The following is a 17,716-nucleotide window of genomic DNA, read 5'->3' on the forward strand; positions in this document are numbered from 1 at the left end:
AATATGTGTGTATGTGTGTGTGATGGCTTTATTATAAAATTTAAACCAAGCAAGCTTCACTCTTGGTAATAAAATCATCAAAGGAAAAGACAAGTAGTTGCTCACTCAGCATATACAGACTCACAACATGATTTGGCTCTCAAGGGGGAACTTAAAGTCTGAATTATTTAGGCCACCTAAGCTACCATTAATGTAAAGAGGAACAACAACACTTATGTAGTGAAACAATCTCCATATCCTTGTGGTTAAAACCATATTTCACAGCAGTCCTTCACTGCATGCTTGGCCTGTTTTACTGACACATATATTGAAATTTGTCATCCACCACCAAGAACACCATAAACAGTAAAACTTCAGTCACTGAAGCAAGCTGAAGAGAAAGCCCTATTATGTGTTCTCATGACACCGTGAAAAGTTCAAGTGTAAAAGGGAATTGAACTTCCTTGACCAAATGCAGTCTCATTAATTTGTGGAGCCAATTTTTATTGTTGTATAAGCAATATTTAAAAGGCTGTTGTCAAGGAAAAGCAACCTAAAATTAGATCTGCCAGCTTTGTTTTCTTTGCAGGAATGGCCACTCTCCTAACAGCCTCTTCTGTTTTGAAGAGAAAGCCTAGTAACAAAATGTAAAGGAACTCACAGCAGACTTCTGTAAAAAGGGGGAAAATAAAATTACCTACCATAGATTCATTTCATAAATTGTATTTCTTGTATAGGCTTGTCTACACATAATATGTGTTTATTCTATCATTCTGTGTCTTTGAGAAGAGAAAAAGTTCACTGATCCTAGCACCTCATTCCAGAAAATTCATTATCCCTTTCTCTACATTCAATCTGCTGATCATATCCACTTTTTCACTGGCCAGCATTCTCCCCATGCCCTTATCTCTCCCCTTACCTTTAACCTTGAAGAGGCCCTCAACACCAGCTCCCCCTTCTTCATCTATTGCATTTACATTTTCTGACAAAATAAGAACTCTGTAAACCCAGTTCTGCATCTGCACTGACCCTGCATGGAAGCAGCTAAACTGAATGTAGCAGGGAAAAAAAGGACACAGGGATGCAGACTGATCCCACTTTAAATATACCATTGAAGTGGATGCTCAGCACTGCCTGTCAATTCCACCTTAGTCACGCTGCTTTCTGAGGTGATTGTTTCATATGTTCTCCTCGGATCTCCACTCCCTCTCTCCCCTTCTCAGTCTCTGCAAATAGCCTCTTATTTCATTTCACTGAGGAAATAAAGTAAGCAGAGAGGACCATCACCATGTTTATACCTACCTACTTGCAAATGTTCCCAAACATGGCCTTCCCTTCTGTTGCCATGGATAAGCCATGCTTGCTCCTAGATCCAGTCTCTGCACTTAAGAAATCCTTACCTCTCACCTACTCAAGGGGCTGGAGATCTCTCTCTCCATTGATTTCTCACTCTCTACAAAATCATTTCTATCATCATTCCCATCATAATCCTCTAAGAATATCTTCTACATTTCATAAACTCCTTTACCCTTAACCCACCCCCCCCAGCTATCACCCTACCTCTATGATCGCCTGTATAGAAAATTTTTTAAAGAGTTAACTGTGCATGCTGCCCCCACTTCGCCACCTCGTCTTCTCTTCTACCCAGTCCTGTTAGGATTTTGTCCCACCACTTCACTGAGAGTGTTTTGCCAAGATTGCCAAAGACCTTTACAATGCAAAAACCAGTAGTCAAGGCACAGTTCATGTTACATGACCTCTCAGCAACATTTGACATTTGACACTGACTTTCTTAAAAAATAGTCTTCCCTTGACTTCCAAGATGCCATGGCATAATGGCTACTCCTCAGTCTCCTTTACTGTCTTCTCTCCCAACCTTTAAATATTGGGGTGGCTGAGGGCTCAACCTTTGATTCTCTTCTCATTTATACCAATTTTAACTCCCTAGATGATCTCATTTAGCACCTTTAAATATATCCATATATTGATGACTCCCAAATTTATATTTTCAGCCTTGACTTCTCATTTGTCCAGCTGTTTATTTATTTGTAAGACCACTTGAGTGCCTAATAGGCATCTCAAAATTCATGGATCCAAAAGAGCTTTTTGTTTTCACCACCAACTTCCCCCTTTCAGGAAATGGAACAGGTTAATAATCCCTTATCCACAGCTATGAGAATCCTAAAGCTCTAAAAACCAGACATTTTCATTTGGCAGTAAAATCTGATCTGACCTGAACTCATTTGGCACCAAAACCTGAACTGAATACAGACCATTTTTGTCTTTATTAAGTGAATATTTACATGTTTTGTTGCAGAAATATTCATTGGGAGGTACCCTACATCCCACTGGGAATATTTAGTAATTTTTGGAATAGGCACCTTACTACATTTTTAAAATCTGAAAAGTTATGAATTCAGGTCACATTTGGGCCCAAGGATTTCAGACAAGGGACCATAGACCCAGTTGTTCAGGATCACACATACACACACGCACAAAATAAGGCGTTATATCTCATTCTTTTCAAACCTTACACTCCCACATCCAATTCATCATGAGTCCTACCAGTTTGAATTTTAAATATGTCCTAAATCTGAATACTTCTTACCAATTCCGTAAGTACCAGTGTCACCAAAGCTACCAATTCTCCAACTGGACAACTGCCATAACCTCTTAACATATCCTCCTATTTCCAATCTTGTTCTTCCCTGCCTTCCCCCTCCTCAGTGTTAGTTTCCACAAAATGACCAGAGAATTCCTCTTAAAACCTAAGTCTTAACACTCCACTTCACTTCTTCAAAGCTCCAAGAGCTCTCTACCAGGCTCAGAATAAAATCCTACTTTCTTATCATGACCTGTTGGGTCTTAGATGATCTGGCTTCTGCCTTTCTCTCCACACACAATTCTTTCACTCTTTCCCTCACCCCCTGTGATCCAGGCCTCCTGGTCTTGTTGTTTTTCCTCAAACACTCCACATGCATCCTGCCTTGGGGGCTGTGCCCTTGGTTCCATCTGTCTGGGATGCCATTATTTCAGGTCTTGGCATAGTTAACTCCTCACTTCATTAAGGTCCCTCTTCATGAGTTGCTGTCATGGAAGCCCTTCCCTGACCGCTCTTCTAAGTAGCCATATCTGAACCTCCCAGACACATTGCCATCTTATTCTATTTGCTTTTATTCAAATTACATTGCATAGTTTTTGTTTGCTTGTCTATCATCCATCCTCACTATCAAAATGTAATTCCATGAAGATAGAGGTCATGACTGTATTGTTTATCATTGTATCCCTGGTGCCTAGAATGATGCTGGAACTCTCTGTGTGCCCCATGATGAATAGTCATTGAATGAATAAATAAATTAAATTGTATTAACAAGTCAGCTGAATTGGGTTAATGAAACAATGCTAGTCCTACTTTCCAAAGCACCTCAATATTTTTACAAGTGTCAGTACAGTCCTGACGAATTTAAGCTACAACTTTATTTCTTAATGACTCCCATTCTTAATATAGTTCTAATCAATGACTAAGTAAGATTACCGTAGTTTGATTCACACTGTGTAAATCAGTGTTTACTTTTATACCCATAAGACATACACTAACAAAACAATTTAAGTTTATCAGGGAGAGCATTTTCTTAATTCCTTATTTCTGAACTTAAACATTTCCTCTTTCTAGGGAACTAAGATTACTTGGCAACGTGTTTCTAATTCCAAAATGCTCTAAAGTGATTCCATGTTATTTCTTATTCTCCACGTGCTATAGCTATCAGTGGATCAACCAACTTGTCTAACAACAGAACATGGACGTTATGCTAATTTATTATAGACATAAATCAAAGAAATATCAGAATAATGGTAAACAAAATAATTTTTAGCATTGTATTTGATCATTTTTTATTTAGAAAACTAAAACAATTTTGGTAATGAATCAAAAAATTTGTTATAATGCCTTACGTAAAACAGAGGGAAAGTATATATAATAAAGTCATTTGGGGACTAATGCCAGGTATAGTTTAATCCTTTAAACTGTATATTAATACTTTGGTTGTGAATTCCATTTTGGAATATTCTCAGTCATGAAGTATACTGATCTCTCCTTAATTCATGACTCCATTAATGGTAGACAGGTTTGCTCTTAGAGGCATCTTTTGATACACACTTTTATACAATTTTTGCCCATATTTATCCTGAATTGAAATATGATTCACATGAAGGATGAAGTCAGAGAACACAAATATTAAATGACAGCTTGAAAATTATGACTTTACTTCAAGCCTTGTCACACACCTTGGACTTGAATGTCTGGTAAAAATAAACCTCAAAAACTGTTAAAATAAAAAAAAAATTTTTTAAAAAACTGTTAAAATTGCTCAATCACATTGTGACATTTCAAGACTACCTTGCAAAGTTTCTCTTTGAGGAACTGTACAAAGAAAGGATTAGTTAGTCTTCTTCAACTCAGTAGCAGACAAGTACCTGCAGCCCAGAAGCTAATATAAAGTATTTAACCTGATCTCCTACAAGTTTGGTCAGCTTATCTCCATTTGTCTGATTCATTACAGTTTGGAAGCTTCAGCAGGCAACTAACTCTCACAGGATACACAGCGATCTGCACTCACCAAGAGTTCTGGGCCACAAGGCCATGTGAACACAGAATACTTGCTAATCACTGAAAGATGTTCTCAATATAATCCCAACTATTCAACTACATAACAAAACAGAAATTTGAGTTTTCCTAGGATACGACTGGTATAGAACTTAAGAAATTAGAATTTTGGAGTAGGAAGCTCACTCAGTGTTGAATCTCCTCTGCCTCTACCCATCAGACAGTTATTAGGGTCAACTTTTATCTCAGTCTATATTTGGCAGAGGAATGGGCAAAAACAAACACACTGTCTTACACATAGTTGTGCCACAAAACTAATTTACAATTGCAGATACTTATTTTGTGCCAGGCACAGGGTTTGGGCACTTTGACTTCATTATTTTATCCCTCACAACCATCCTCTGAGATTCTAAGTTCCATATTATAAGGCTTATCTTTTATTTTTTGTTTTGTCTGTCATATAGTCACATCCCCAATAATCTCTACTGGTCCATAAAACCTTCTTGACCTTCCAACCTGAATTAATGTTGCTGCTGAATTATATAGCTTTACTAGCTGTACCACTCAAATGTAAAGTTGTTACACATTGCCTAGTTACTAGTTTTATAGTGAGACAGTTTTAAGTTCTTACTTTATGCAGTGTACTATTCTAGGTACTGAGGATACGATACTAAACAAATGGCAAATGGATGCTACCTGTCCCCTCTTGTTACCTCTAGGGAAGTAAGAAGGTAACCTAGAAGGCAGAAAATTCAATGGACAATAATAATAATAATACATGAAGTGCAATTAGAGTACCTAGAAGAGTCACCTTATCTAGTCTCATACAGTCTTGAGTGTTTTTTCATGGATTCTAGTGATATTCTGATTAGGCTCCAACTTTCCCACCTGGTCTTCTAGAAATTCAATTTTAACTTGGTTATAGTCTCCTAAAGATACTTCCTCTTCACCAGCCTACAGTTCCTTTTTCGCTCAATTTAAATTCAAAATCTTTTCTCCACAAATCCCTTTTCCTGTTTTCTGAGAGAAGATTTTTGCCACTTTTCTCTTCACCAATAAGAATCTGGTTTACAAAAAAAATTTTTTTTAATAGAATCTGGTTTACAGAATTTGAAGACTTCTGTTTTATAGAATTTAAAGCCTTTACTGCTACATTATTTGTATACTACTGATCTGGTTTCCACAATATATTCAATCTATTCTCTACTACTTTGATTCCCTCCCTCTTCTTTTTTTCCTATCATTTACTCCTTTGACCCAATCAAAAATTAGCAAATGTTTCAGAGCTTATGAATGTAAAAATTGAGGTCACTATTTTCTTACCCTCTCCTACATCTGGAAAGATAATCTTATACTGGAGTGATTCAGATAATAGAAGAAATATGTAGGTGGGGAGGAACAAGATGCAAAATCCCTTTCTCCTTTTTCTTTGTGTTTGAAAAGAAAAGGCCTAGAAGAGTGGAAACTGGGCCTTCCCATGCCCTGCCTGACCTGTTGTCAGGGCAACAGGATGTGTGGGAAGCCGTGGCCTTCCCAGTGCCTGTTGCCAGGGTAACAGGATATGAACCATCTTCTCTTATGAAACTATGCAGTTTCCCTGCCTTATTCTATGTTTCTCTTCTATTTGGTGGAAAATTATATATGTTTAAAGAAACCTAAGAGCAACACAACTTCAATATACAAGCTACTGAGTGATCATGTTTTGCAAGAAATACTGTAAGTGGGTATGTACCACTGATATTGTTACTTGCGGAAATAATGTGGAAGAGAATTTTATTGGACTGACTTTCTGAAAATAGGGATCTCGGTTTTCATTTTTATAATCTTTGAAATATTTCCTAATTTTTGATTGGGTAAAAGAAATAAATGATAGGAGATGATGAGGGAGAGAAGAAGAGTGTTAATGGCAAAAAACTGTGGAAGCCAGAGAAGAACTATATGAAAAATTTAGAGGCTAAGAGCTTATATCAGTTGGCATTATTTTGTGTGTAACAAACCATCTTGCAACTCAGTAGCCGAAAACAATAAACATTTACTATTTTGTCATGATTTTGAGGAAGCTGGATAATCCAGGACGACCTCACTCACATGTCTGGTGGCTGATGGTCTGGTTGGTCTATAGGGGTCTCAGCTGGAATGGTTTATATCTGCTCCACATTCTCATCCTACAGTAGGCTTAACCAGGCTTCTTTCAGTATTGGTATGGGGGTTCCAGAGAGCAGCAGGAGAGAGTAAACCCCAATACATAAGCCCTTCCCAAGCCTTTGCTTGTGTCACATTTGCTAACATCCCATTGGCCAAAGCAAGTTAGCCAACATTCTGGCCAAGCTCAGAGTCAGTATGGGAGGGATTATCCAAGAGTGGATGCAGGAAGTCATGAACAAATTGGGACGTATTGCAACAGTAAATAACAGCATAAAAGAATTTTTGGAAAATAGAGGGCTCCTTGGAAAACTTGATCTATTAAAGCAGAGATTTGCTAGGGGATGAAATATCAAGAGGGTCACACATATAAAGACACTTTTTCATATTGGGACCAGTAGGAGGTACTGAAGATTTTGAGAGTTCTTAGAGTTCATAAGAGCTCCTTAACCCATCTAGTAACCATTTCCAAATACAGACTAAGAAATGATGAGGAAAATACTGCACGCCTTTAAGGAGTTTATATTCTCTGCTGGCAATAAAGTAGAATAAACTCCATTTAGATGATTTTTCTAAAATAAACAAAAGGAGAAATGCTCACTTTACTTTAAAAAAGACCCTTATCATATGCTTAAAATCTGTTATAACATGAAAAGAAGAGAAAGCACAGCAAGAATAAAACACCTTGTTTTAATCATTAAAACTCCTGTCTTTATTCTCATTGGTAAATAAAAATCTTCAGGGACAGACATCCAGACATTTCTACTGTGCAGCGTTATTTTTCTCTGTTGTTTGGCATACTAAAGGCCAAATAAATTAGAATAATTTTGTAAGTGTCCAAACTCCAAAGGGGCAAGAGAGTTTAGGAAAAGTCAACTTCCTTTGCAAATTCTAGCTAGGATCATTGTTTAAATAAATTAATTAAAGGGGTAATGGTAGTGCATGTCCTAGAAAAGGAAAGAAATAAAACTAGGGAGTTTCTGACATCTAAAGCATATGCCAAGAGATAACTCCCCTTAGTATTCATCTTTGAGTATGCAGAATTAGGCAAACAGATGGCAGGATTGTGGAAAAATCAAAATAAGAGAGCAGTTTTTAACTCCTGAAATGTCAGGTTTTATAGTGAGTCTCGAGTGTTAAATAGAATTATCTAAGTCAGTGTTCAAGGGAATAGGTATGGGCCTAGGAATCTGGTTCTCCCCCTACTAATAGGGGAACATTAGTCAAGTTATTTAATGTCTTTGGGGCTCAGTTTTCTCATCAGAAAAACAGGATAATTATGCTGAACCATACACATCAAAAGAAAAATATTTTAGAAAGAATAAGGCATAAAAGAATTAAAAAGTGTGATTACTACTATGCAATTATAAGGTGATTTTAAATAGCTTAAGCTAATCAAAAACATGATTGATGCCCAAGTCATTCAGTTTTTTCTTAGCTTGCTCCAAATGCTGTTTATTTTCAACCAAGTCTTAGAAAGTCCAGTTTTAAGTGGACCAGAGTCATCATACTGTTGCTTTGCTGATAAGAAGTCCATTGTGATTTTCTTCTAAGTTATCAAGGACCTGATTCATGTACAAAATTCCAAGAATCCTTTGATTCTCCATGATTATGCAGAGTTGAATTCAGGTTGACCTCTGTTTTGCCGCCCTGTAGACAGTGGTGCTTTTTCATGACTCTTTATAAACTTACTTGAACAGCTACAAATATCAAAATTTCACCTACCAGAAATTATTTGTTTTGAGCATTTTCTGGGCCTATTTAATAAAAATTTGTTTTTAAATATTTTATAAGATATTAAGTAGAATATAATCTCTTTAAACAACCTCAAGAAATTGTAGCCTAAAGGAGGAATCAAAAGAGTCAAAATGTTTCATTTATATGCCTCTAATAACCTGTTATAATTTTTATGTCCTTTCCTAACAATAAATAGTTATTCGTGCCCAGTACTTGTTCAGATCAGGTATGTGAAATACTAGGATTCTCATAAGCCCTTAACACTATCATTTGTTTAATGATGCTAATGAACAGTTCCTTTCATATCCAAATGGCTTACAGTACAGTCCTTTCAATGGGAATCAGACTTGCTCAAATATTTACATTTGATTAACTGACTGAAATATGTTAGAATAAAGGACAAAATCTAATAACATAATGGCGATTTGGTATTTTCTATAATGAATTGACAAAAGGAATGACCATGGCACATGACGACAATTACTTGGAAATCAACTCTCTTATGAACCCAACCTAGACAGGGATAAGAAAAAACCTAACAAATGATTTTCAAGCCGGAGTGACTCAGGAAATTAGATTAGCCCTAGGTCATACACGATTACAGAGACATAAAATCCATTCTAAGACCACTACAAGATGCTGAACAAAAGACACTGAATCCATCAAGGCAATTCTTCTATCAGTGAAACTCTCAAGGCCAGCCCACTTCTCTTCCTCAGCTCTCTCTTCCCACATAACACACTCTTGCCTCAGGGAAAGGTAAATCCTTGAGTATAACTGTTCTGGTAAAGAGAAACCTGGGGATTTTGGTGAGACCACTTCCACTGAGCTAAAAGAAAGCCTTCTTTTCTCATGTTGACAATCCTGCTCTGTCTACTGATTCTAAGAAAATTACCTGGAAAAAAAATAGAATTCTGCTTCTGCATGTATTATCAGTAATAATAATGATATTGCTAGTATTACTTGAATTCTAGACACTGTTCTTAGCAGTTTATAAGCATTAATTCATTTAATATTCCCAACACCTATGAGATTGGTAAGGATATTATTCCCATTTTCAGTTAAGAAACCAAGACATTGAAAAATGAATCAACTTACCATATAGCTGTTAAACAGCAGAGTTGGAATACACGTAAGAATGGACAAGATTATGGGAATATTAATAATTACAATGTTTTAAGAGCTTACTATGCGCCAGGTACTGAGTTATATTTCTTAAATACATTATTTTATTTAATTTTCACTATCTTGACTCTGGCAACATCCAGATTCCCAGATCCTAATGCTTCCTTCTAAGTGGACGGACCTTCCATTGGAAAAGCCTTCCTGGCCTCTCTTTGCCACTTCTCATATTCTTTCACAGAGGAGGAGAAGCAACATTTGGTTGGTGAATTGTGGAGAAGGAATTAGACTTTGGGATGTAAGCTATCCTCTTCAAGGGGCGTGGAAGGGATATTCTACTTGTAGAAAGCATATCTCATCTACCAGAGGTTATGAGGTAAATTTAGGAGAAGAGACTTTGTCCCTGTTTGGGGAAGTCTACAGTTTGGGGGAGTAAGTTGAATTCAGAGATGTTTTGGCTTATTTAGCTGCAAACCAAAAACCTTACTCTCCATTATAAATTTAGTCTTTCAATAAAGCTGACATTTTATCTCCATCTACTGGACTCCTATATCTGTCCTTCACTTAATTCTGAACTTGGGCAAAGATTATGTGACATTCCTTAGCCTCTCTCTCATCCCAAGATCTAATGAAGGACAGGAGTCTGTCTCAACTCCTCCTGAGAGAAGTCACCCCTGACTAGCCAAAATACCTTCTCCAAGTGACTCTTGATCACATGACCTAGCACATTTTTTCAGGTCACTTCTTACTCCATTTTAACTTATTTTTTGTCATTTACTTTTTGGTCATTTGTTTCCTCTAGAATGTAAGTTCCTGTGCCTACAATAGTACCTGACATACTACACAATCAGTAAGTATGACTGAATGAATAACGAATGAAATAATTGGATTTCACAGAAAAGCTAATAACTTTTCCACAGTCACTCATTAAATGATAGATGGTATTAGAAAATATCTGACTGTTTCCAAGTTCAATTTCTTCATCTCTAAGGTATTTCATCTCAACAATGTCCATTCTAGAAAGCATAACATAATGTTATGCAAGAACTGAGATTCATATTAATATTATATCTGTATACCAATATAGGTTTTGTGAGATGCTTTTCTTCAAATCAGTTTTATGACTAAAAAACTGATTTTTTTAAACTGATTTGCCTTATTAATCCATCAGAAGAGTCACATACACATCCATATGAGAACAGAGACTGAGATTTATCAGCAATTTCCAAGAAAGATAGCATAAACATTCTTTGACATTTGAAATGAATCCACTATATATTTTCAATATCAGAGCTTGGTTAAAAAAACTGGGGTTCTGGGCATGTAATCCAGGGTTAGATGGAGGACAGTGAGTTATTTAATGGCTAAGGATAATGAGTATCTAACTCCAGTGTGCCATAGAGTGACCTAGGCTGGGCCCCACCTCTAGGCATCATGTCTGTGTCTGTGTGTGTGTATGTGGGTGTGAGTGAGAGTGTATGTGTGTGTTGGGAGAGGATAGGAGTGGCCATGTTGGTTAAATACTCTTACTATTCTGTTACAGGAGAAATGTATTAGTTTCTTATTGCTACTGCAACAAATGTACCACAAACTGAGTAGCTTGAAACAACACAAATGTATTATCTTCAGTTCCATGGGTCAGAAATTTGATGCAAGTTTCACTGAGCTAAAATCAAGGTGTTGGTAGGGATACATTCTTTTTAGAGGCTCTAGAGAGAGATTCTGTTTTCTTTCCTTTTCAAGTTTCTAGAGGTTCCCACATTCCTTGGCTTATAGCCTGTTTCCTCCACCTTTGATGTTGGCAAAGACAAGTTGAGTCCTTCTCACATCATGGCACTGTGACCTCCTTCTGCCTCCTTCTTCCATTTTTAAGAATACCTGTGATTACATGGGCTCATTTGGATAATCTAGACAAATCTCCATATTTTAAGGTCAGCTGATTAGCAACCTTAACTCCATCTGCCTCCTTAATTCCCCTTTGGCATATAAAGTAACATTTTCACAGGTTCTGGGGATTAGGACATGGACATCTCTTGGGGTCAATTAGTCTGCCTACCATAAGGCTCATGGACTAAGTTTTAAGAAGCACCACTCTAGATCCTTTTCTGGTGATCTTTCTAGGTAACCATTGTGAGAATGTCCTCTTTTGTGTTTTTTTTATTTGGGGAGCAAGATGAATAAGAGGTTTAGAACTAGGTTGATCTGTATTTAAATCCAAGTTCCATCAGACACTGGATGTTTAACCAACTTAGGATACTCACCTCTTGAAATCATTGAAAAGAGTAAATGAGAATACAGATATGTTATATCTGGAAAGTTCTGACAACAAGTAGACGATAAGCAAACATTATTTCCTTCCATCTTCTTTATCCCTATTCCAGCTATGAATCTATTGCCACTCCTCCAACCTGGCTTTAGGCCCTATATTGACAGCCTGACTGACCTTCTAATTTTGTAGTTAGACCCACTATAAGATTCAGAATTTTATTCATTGATGGATTGATTTAACAGTATTTATTGCATTATGTCCAATATGCCAGTTATTATGCTACGGGCTGGAGACCCACAAGCAAACACAGCGAACATAGCTCTTTTTCTCAGTAGCTTGTGGGGAAGGTAGATTTTGTTATGAAAAGGGAAGCCCAGGTTACTTAATGAGCCAAATATAGGAAACTAATCTAGTATGGAAGGTCAGGAAGGATTTCTTTTGCAAGTGAAATTTAAGAAGAGATCTTTGAGCATTTCTTAATAGGCTCTCAATTAGAATTTTTAGTAGGACAATTCTTCCTGATAAGAGAATGTCCTAAGCTCTGGAGTACAGTTATCATGCCTGGACCTTGCTGTCCACTGAATACAGAAACACTCTCAGGCACTGAAACAACCAGAAACATCCCCACACATCTCTAAAAGCCTCATGAGAAGCAAGAGCAACTCTGACTGAGAGAGGAGAAAGGAATGGTTCCCTCTGGAAGAGAGAAAAAAATGAGCAAAGGCAGATGGGAAGTAAGTAGCATTTCTTCTGTGCAACCCTGGGTTTGGGTGGGAGGGGGCCACAGAGGAAGAGGCATGAGAGCAGGCTCCAAAAGTTGAACAAGTATGGTGAGACCTGGGAAGGATGCTGAACTTTGTTTGTTTGTTTGTCTGGCTTTTGTTAATTTTTTTTTAATTTTTTTTTTTTATACAGCAGTTTCTTATTAGTTATCTATTTTATACATATGGATGCTGAACTTTGAAGGGAGGGCACTAGAAACCTTTAAAGGTTTGAAGCAGGAGAGTAAAAGGATCAGATTTATTTGCTTCTAATCTATAATGTTGCTCCATCCTAAAGTATAATTCTAGTTTGGTAATATGGTGCTAATAACGCCTGTCATTTTACCTTTTGCCAATTTTTGTTCTAAATATGTATTTCTGCTACATCTTCCTGGTGATAAAGTTTTGGGCTACTTCATCAGAAGAGAACCGTATAACACATTGCCCTCTAAAATAACAGCTAATTGAAATTAGTTATAGGGTTTCTGCTTTCTCCTTCACTTTCTACTCCTCTACATTTTATTCTTCTACTACTGAAGATCATGTATACCAACAATCAAAGAGAAAAAAATGAGAAAAGAAGTTTAAGTCTTTCCACTGTTGTATTCACAATTCCAGATTTTAAAATCTGTATATTTGTATGGATTAGGAGAGATAAAGAGGTATGTGTCTCTACATATAAAATCAATTATCATATATTACATTAGGTTCTAACAGCGAAATTCTCATAGCCTTACATCTATAAAAACTGAAGTATTGGCAGTAAGTACTATGGAGTGGTGAGTCTCACTTTTTTGTCAATAGTTTATGGTTTTGAGCAGTTCAAACTCTCCTCTTTTTTGTTGAAAAACTGAGTAGGATAACACTCTGATTTAGTTTTACTCTAACACCTTGTGGTTTTCACTGGAATTTTAACTTCATCACAGTTTTCTGGAAATGCTATAACCTCTTAGATCAAATTCTTAGAACAGTAGCACTGACGGGAAAGAGCAGTACCAATGTTTTAAAACATATTTGATTTTTTAAAAACTCCACAGTGGAAGAGCCCTTTTTATACTTAAAGACCAAAAACCAGTATCATGACATGAAAAAAGATTCTTTTTAAATTGAAAAAAACTACTATGTATAAATGAAAACAAATATAAAATCTTCAAATCAACTTTCTTCATGGAAATCAATAAACTTAACAATCTTTGCAAAGACTAGTGTTAGACAAATGTTCTCAGGATGTAGGAAGTAGTATAGGTCCCAGAGTCACAGGAAACTTCTGAACCAGAAATTTCATCAGGTTTCAAGATGGCAAAAGAAATCGGAAGTGTTTTCCAAATCCTAAATGGTTGGTAACTTATGGACAAGTATATGATTCTTTTTAAATATAGTTTATGAAGGACATGATGCCATAGTCATTTGCTAACATTTCTACCATCAGACATGGTGAGTCATTGTGTAGAATCTAAATTGTCATACTGAGTGACAAATTAGTGGTAGAAGATGGATTGAAGAAAGCTAAAGAAAAGAGCCGTAACTATAAAAAGAAAATTAATAGAACAAAGCATATAAGTCTACATCAGAAATGGGAAGAGAAAACTGTTTTACCTTTGTTCCCACAAATGAATAAGAGATTTCTTAGCACATTACTGAATATGCTGTCTTGATTAAATATTATATGAAGGAGATTTAAAAGTTCAATGAAAGAAATCAACAAAATGATAGAGAAGAACTGATATTTTAATTAGTTTACCAACATTTTCACATGTGCTACAAAATATAAAAATTACTTCTATGGACTGAAAAAAAGTGTTCTAAAATATAATGTTATATGAAAATGCCTATAAAATATTTTCTGTAAATATCTACCTGTAGTGGTTCATGTTTTCCATTTTTAAGGTATACTGGAATAAATCTTATTTTACTTTAACCTTTGTCTCTATTTTTATTTAACCTCAAAAATGTACTTATTTCAATATCCTGTTGAAATAAATAAATGCATTTGTAAAGTTTGCAGTTAAAGATGAAAAAATCACTTTCCAAACAAGTATTTAAAGGCCTTCATTGAGTCTTTTTTGCCAAACTAAGAAAATTATTTAATAGCTTTCATGAGTAACATGATTTTAATTGCCATTACTTAAAAGTGGAATTCTAGCACTAGACATTTTGATAAGCTAAAATTCTGTTTGAATCTATATAAGATTTTAAATAGGCAAGACAATCTCAGCAATGGAATAGGGAGTCCCTCATATCATTTCTTTGAATTTAGACTACACAAAAGACCATAATTAAACAATTTGGGTGTCATTAGTCATGCAGATTTTAGATTTAGAGCTTCTTGTTTTGACAATTCTGAACCTAGAATACTGGAAATGTCTTCAAGTACAAGTTAAAATAGTAGTACCAAAATGAAAATTCTTTCTTGCTTTAATGCAAAAGCAATCAGTCATTTCCATCAGTTTAGCAATAATTATTTTAAAAAACCTAGTTATCAGTAATTTGTTCATTCAGTGTCTCTATGTGGTCATTCAGTGGTGCTATATAGACACAATTCAAAATTTATATAGGTACATATATAATTATATCCTACATCCATGTTGAATATTGTCATGAAGCTCTACTGCTAAATGACTCTATCACCCTCTTCTGAAAAAATATGACAGTTGATCTTTGAGATCAACTGATTGTGTGAAAGTTGGATAACTTTGCTGTAAAATGTTAGGTAAACACAAATTCACTTTTCAAATTTTTTAAAGACATATGCATACACTCACTACCATACATCTTCATACATTCAAATAACTGCAGAAAAAGAGAACAAAGACAAACTGAACAAAACAAACAAACCAGAACCATCCTGTCCTGCTAAAGGGAAAAAATCTAAAATAGGTTGTAATATGAAATATAATTTTTCCGGTACAGATGTTCATCCACTCATTAGGTTAGGATACAAATCAGCTGATGACTGCCAATGTTTAATTTTCATCTATGCTGATTAATTTTGTAAGTTGTTATTTGCTTTTATAGGATTATTTGTTTCCCTAGAGAACCACCTTTACAAAAAACTGTGATTTCTAAATCTTCAATGAATCTTGTAAACATATTTCTCTAATTCATTCAAATGATGTAAAGATGGCTTCCTTTTTAAAAGTTATTCTCTGGTAAACGTTGTTTGCATTATCAGTGTGCTCTTAAACCAGTGCACTGTAATGCCATGTATTACTTCAAGTATAAGAAAATATACAGAGAACACTAATTATATAAACATCATTGAATATATTCAAATGGAAGAAAGTAGAAGGAATTTTTACCTAACAAAGTTTGATATCATTTTTCTTTTAAAAAAAATCATAGATTTTGATAAACAGCAACACTAAATTTACTCAAATGTTGCATTTTATACAATAATATGTGTATACAACATTAGAAATACAAATCCTAGAAAACCTGTGTTTCTCATGGTATAGGATTCCTTTAGCTATTATTATAGAAAAGCAAACATATTTTCATTTGAAGTCTGCAAACATACTAAGCAATTGCAATGGCCTGTAAATATTCATATTTCATATTTTAAAAAATTAAATCTGATTTTAAAATTATGACATAATTAAAATAAAGCATGTAAACATAGTGTGCTGGAACACTAAACAGGAATTAGTTACATACACAGAAATAAACCTAGATGCTGTTTAAACAGCAAGGTAAACAGTACTGCAATTAAAGTTTGACTCAGGTACTTAACATTTCATGCTTGACATAAGCACACTTCTTGACCCATCTTACTAAAGTCTAGTTTACACCATGAGCTATTCTGTACTCTTAGAAGTGAATTGGTTAATTTAAGCCAAAATTCTCAAGCAAGTTTGGTATGCTGCTAGTAATTTTACCACATAAACATTTTTTTCTTAAAAAAATATTATTAACACATAAGGAATAAGCACAATGGAGTATAGTTATTTATTATCATATTAATCCTGTCCTTTTTATTCAAAATCTAATCACAAATAAATATTAGTAGTAATCTGTCTTTTTACCTGAGACAAATTTTATTTCTGCAAGTACCCAGACAAGCAGCTTTTATAATTACTTTTCTGCATATCTAAGCCACATATCTAAGTAACACATACAGAATGTCTAAAAGAAGCCATGTAGTCTAATAGTGAAGTGAATTCTCAGGGAGTTACCTTACTTTACATAAAACATACCTGTGCAAAACAACTATACATCCTTCAAGCAAGTTGTTAGCTAAGACTGACACGTTTTATTTTTTTTTTAAAGAAAATCTTTCTAAAGGAAACACTAATCCACAAAGTCAGAAAGTACCAACAATTCATCATGTTAATAGTCAAAATTTTTTTGGTCAGAGAGGTAGATAAAAACACAGACCAAGCAAAGAGCTTACTCACATTCCTTTCAGGCGTTGCCACATTTTTTCAGTCTGTTCTCCTATGAGATACTTAAAAGTGGTGTTTTCCAATTCTTCAGTTTCTGTAGCAGTAGACCCCATGATGATACTCCTAGGGCAATACAGTTAGTCAGTTTCAGCAGCTAGAACAAGCATTCCTCAGTCCACTACAAATCTTAAAACAGTTATACAGTAGCATCTCTTATCTATCAAAACATTGCAGATTTACAAAGCTGACGGCAGCTTCTGCCAGAATTGCTATTGACTTTGACAGGCATATCCACTGCTCACCGCATCACCTCCCTTCAAGCAGACAGCAGTATAAACACATCCTCTGACCTCACAGAAACAATCGACACATGTGAGCCTGCTACTGTACTACTGACCGACTGAGCGCTCCAGCTCTCCCCCAAAGCAGCTCATTTGTTACTGCTCTGTGCACTGAAGTACATCAGAATTCCTACAGTTTCTGAGATCTATTATGCACAAGAGAAACGTGAATGACTTTAGCACACCAGAAGAAGCTGAATTCCTCTCTACCAATGGAAGGAGGGCAGGATGTAATAAGAAAACAGATGGTAGGAAACAGTATCAGCAGCACCGCCCTGAGAAAAAAGTGGCTGTTTTAAATGCCAAGGTTTTTGTCTCCTAATTGATCTGGAACCAAGAGTTAAAAATATACCAGGCTCTAACAATAAATTCAACAAATA

At 35.5% G+C, this 17,716-nt stretch overlaps 1 protein-coding gene across 5 annotated transcripts in view; it reads right to left on the reverse strand.

The window, feature by feature from the left end:
• Positions 1–17,716, reverse strand: part of PDE1A (phosphodiesterase 1A) — a 351,251-nt gene that overhangs the window by 333,318 nt on the left and 217 nt on the right. The window contains exons 1-2 of one of the 5 annotated variants that reach the window (XR_007478526.1): positions 17,298–17,536; positions 17,008–17,118 (exon numbers count right to left, since the gene is read on the reverse strand). Coding sequence is in view for 4 of the 5 variants with exons in the window: in XM_033423687.2 (XP_033279578.1) it covers positions 17,008–17,118; positions 17,298–17,302 (116 nt within the window). In the remaining variant the exon portion in view is untranslated. Of the gene's footprint in view, positions 1–17,007; positions 17,119–17,297; positions 17,550–17,716 lie in introns of those variants that run through there. The other 4 variants (XM_033423687.2, XM_033423688.2, XM_033423690.2 and 1 more) reach the window with 4 other exon arrangements.

The sequence above is a fragment of the Orcinus orca genome, chromosome 7 (genome assembly GCF_937001465.1).
Source record: "Orcinus orca chromosome 7, mOrcOrc1.1, whole genome shotgun sequence".
Taxonomy (NCBI): Eukaryota; Metazoa; Chordata; class Mammalia; order Artiodactyla; family Delphinidae; genus Orcinus; species Orcinus orca.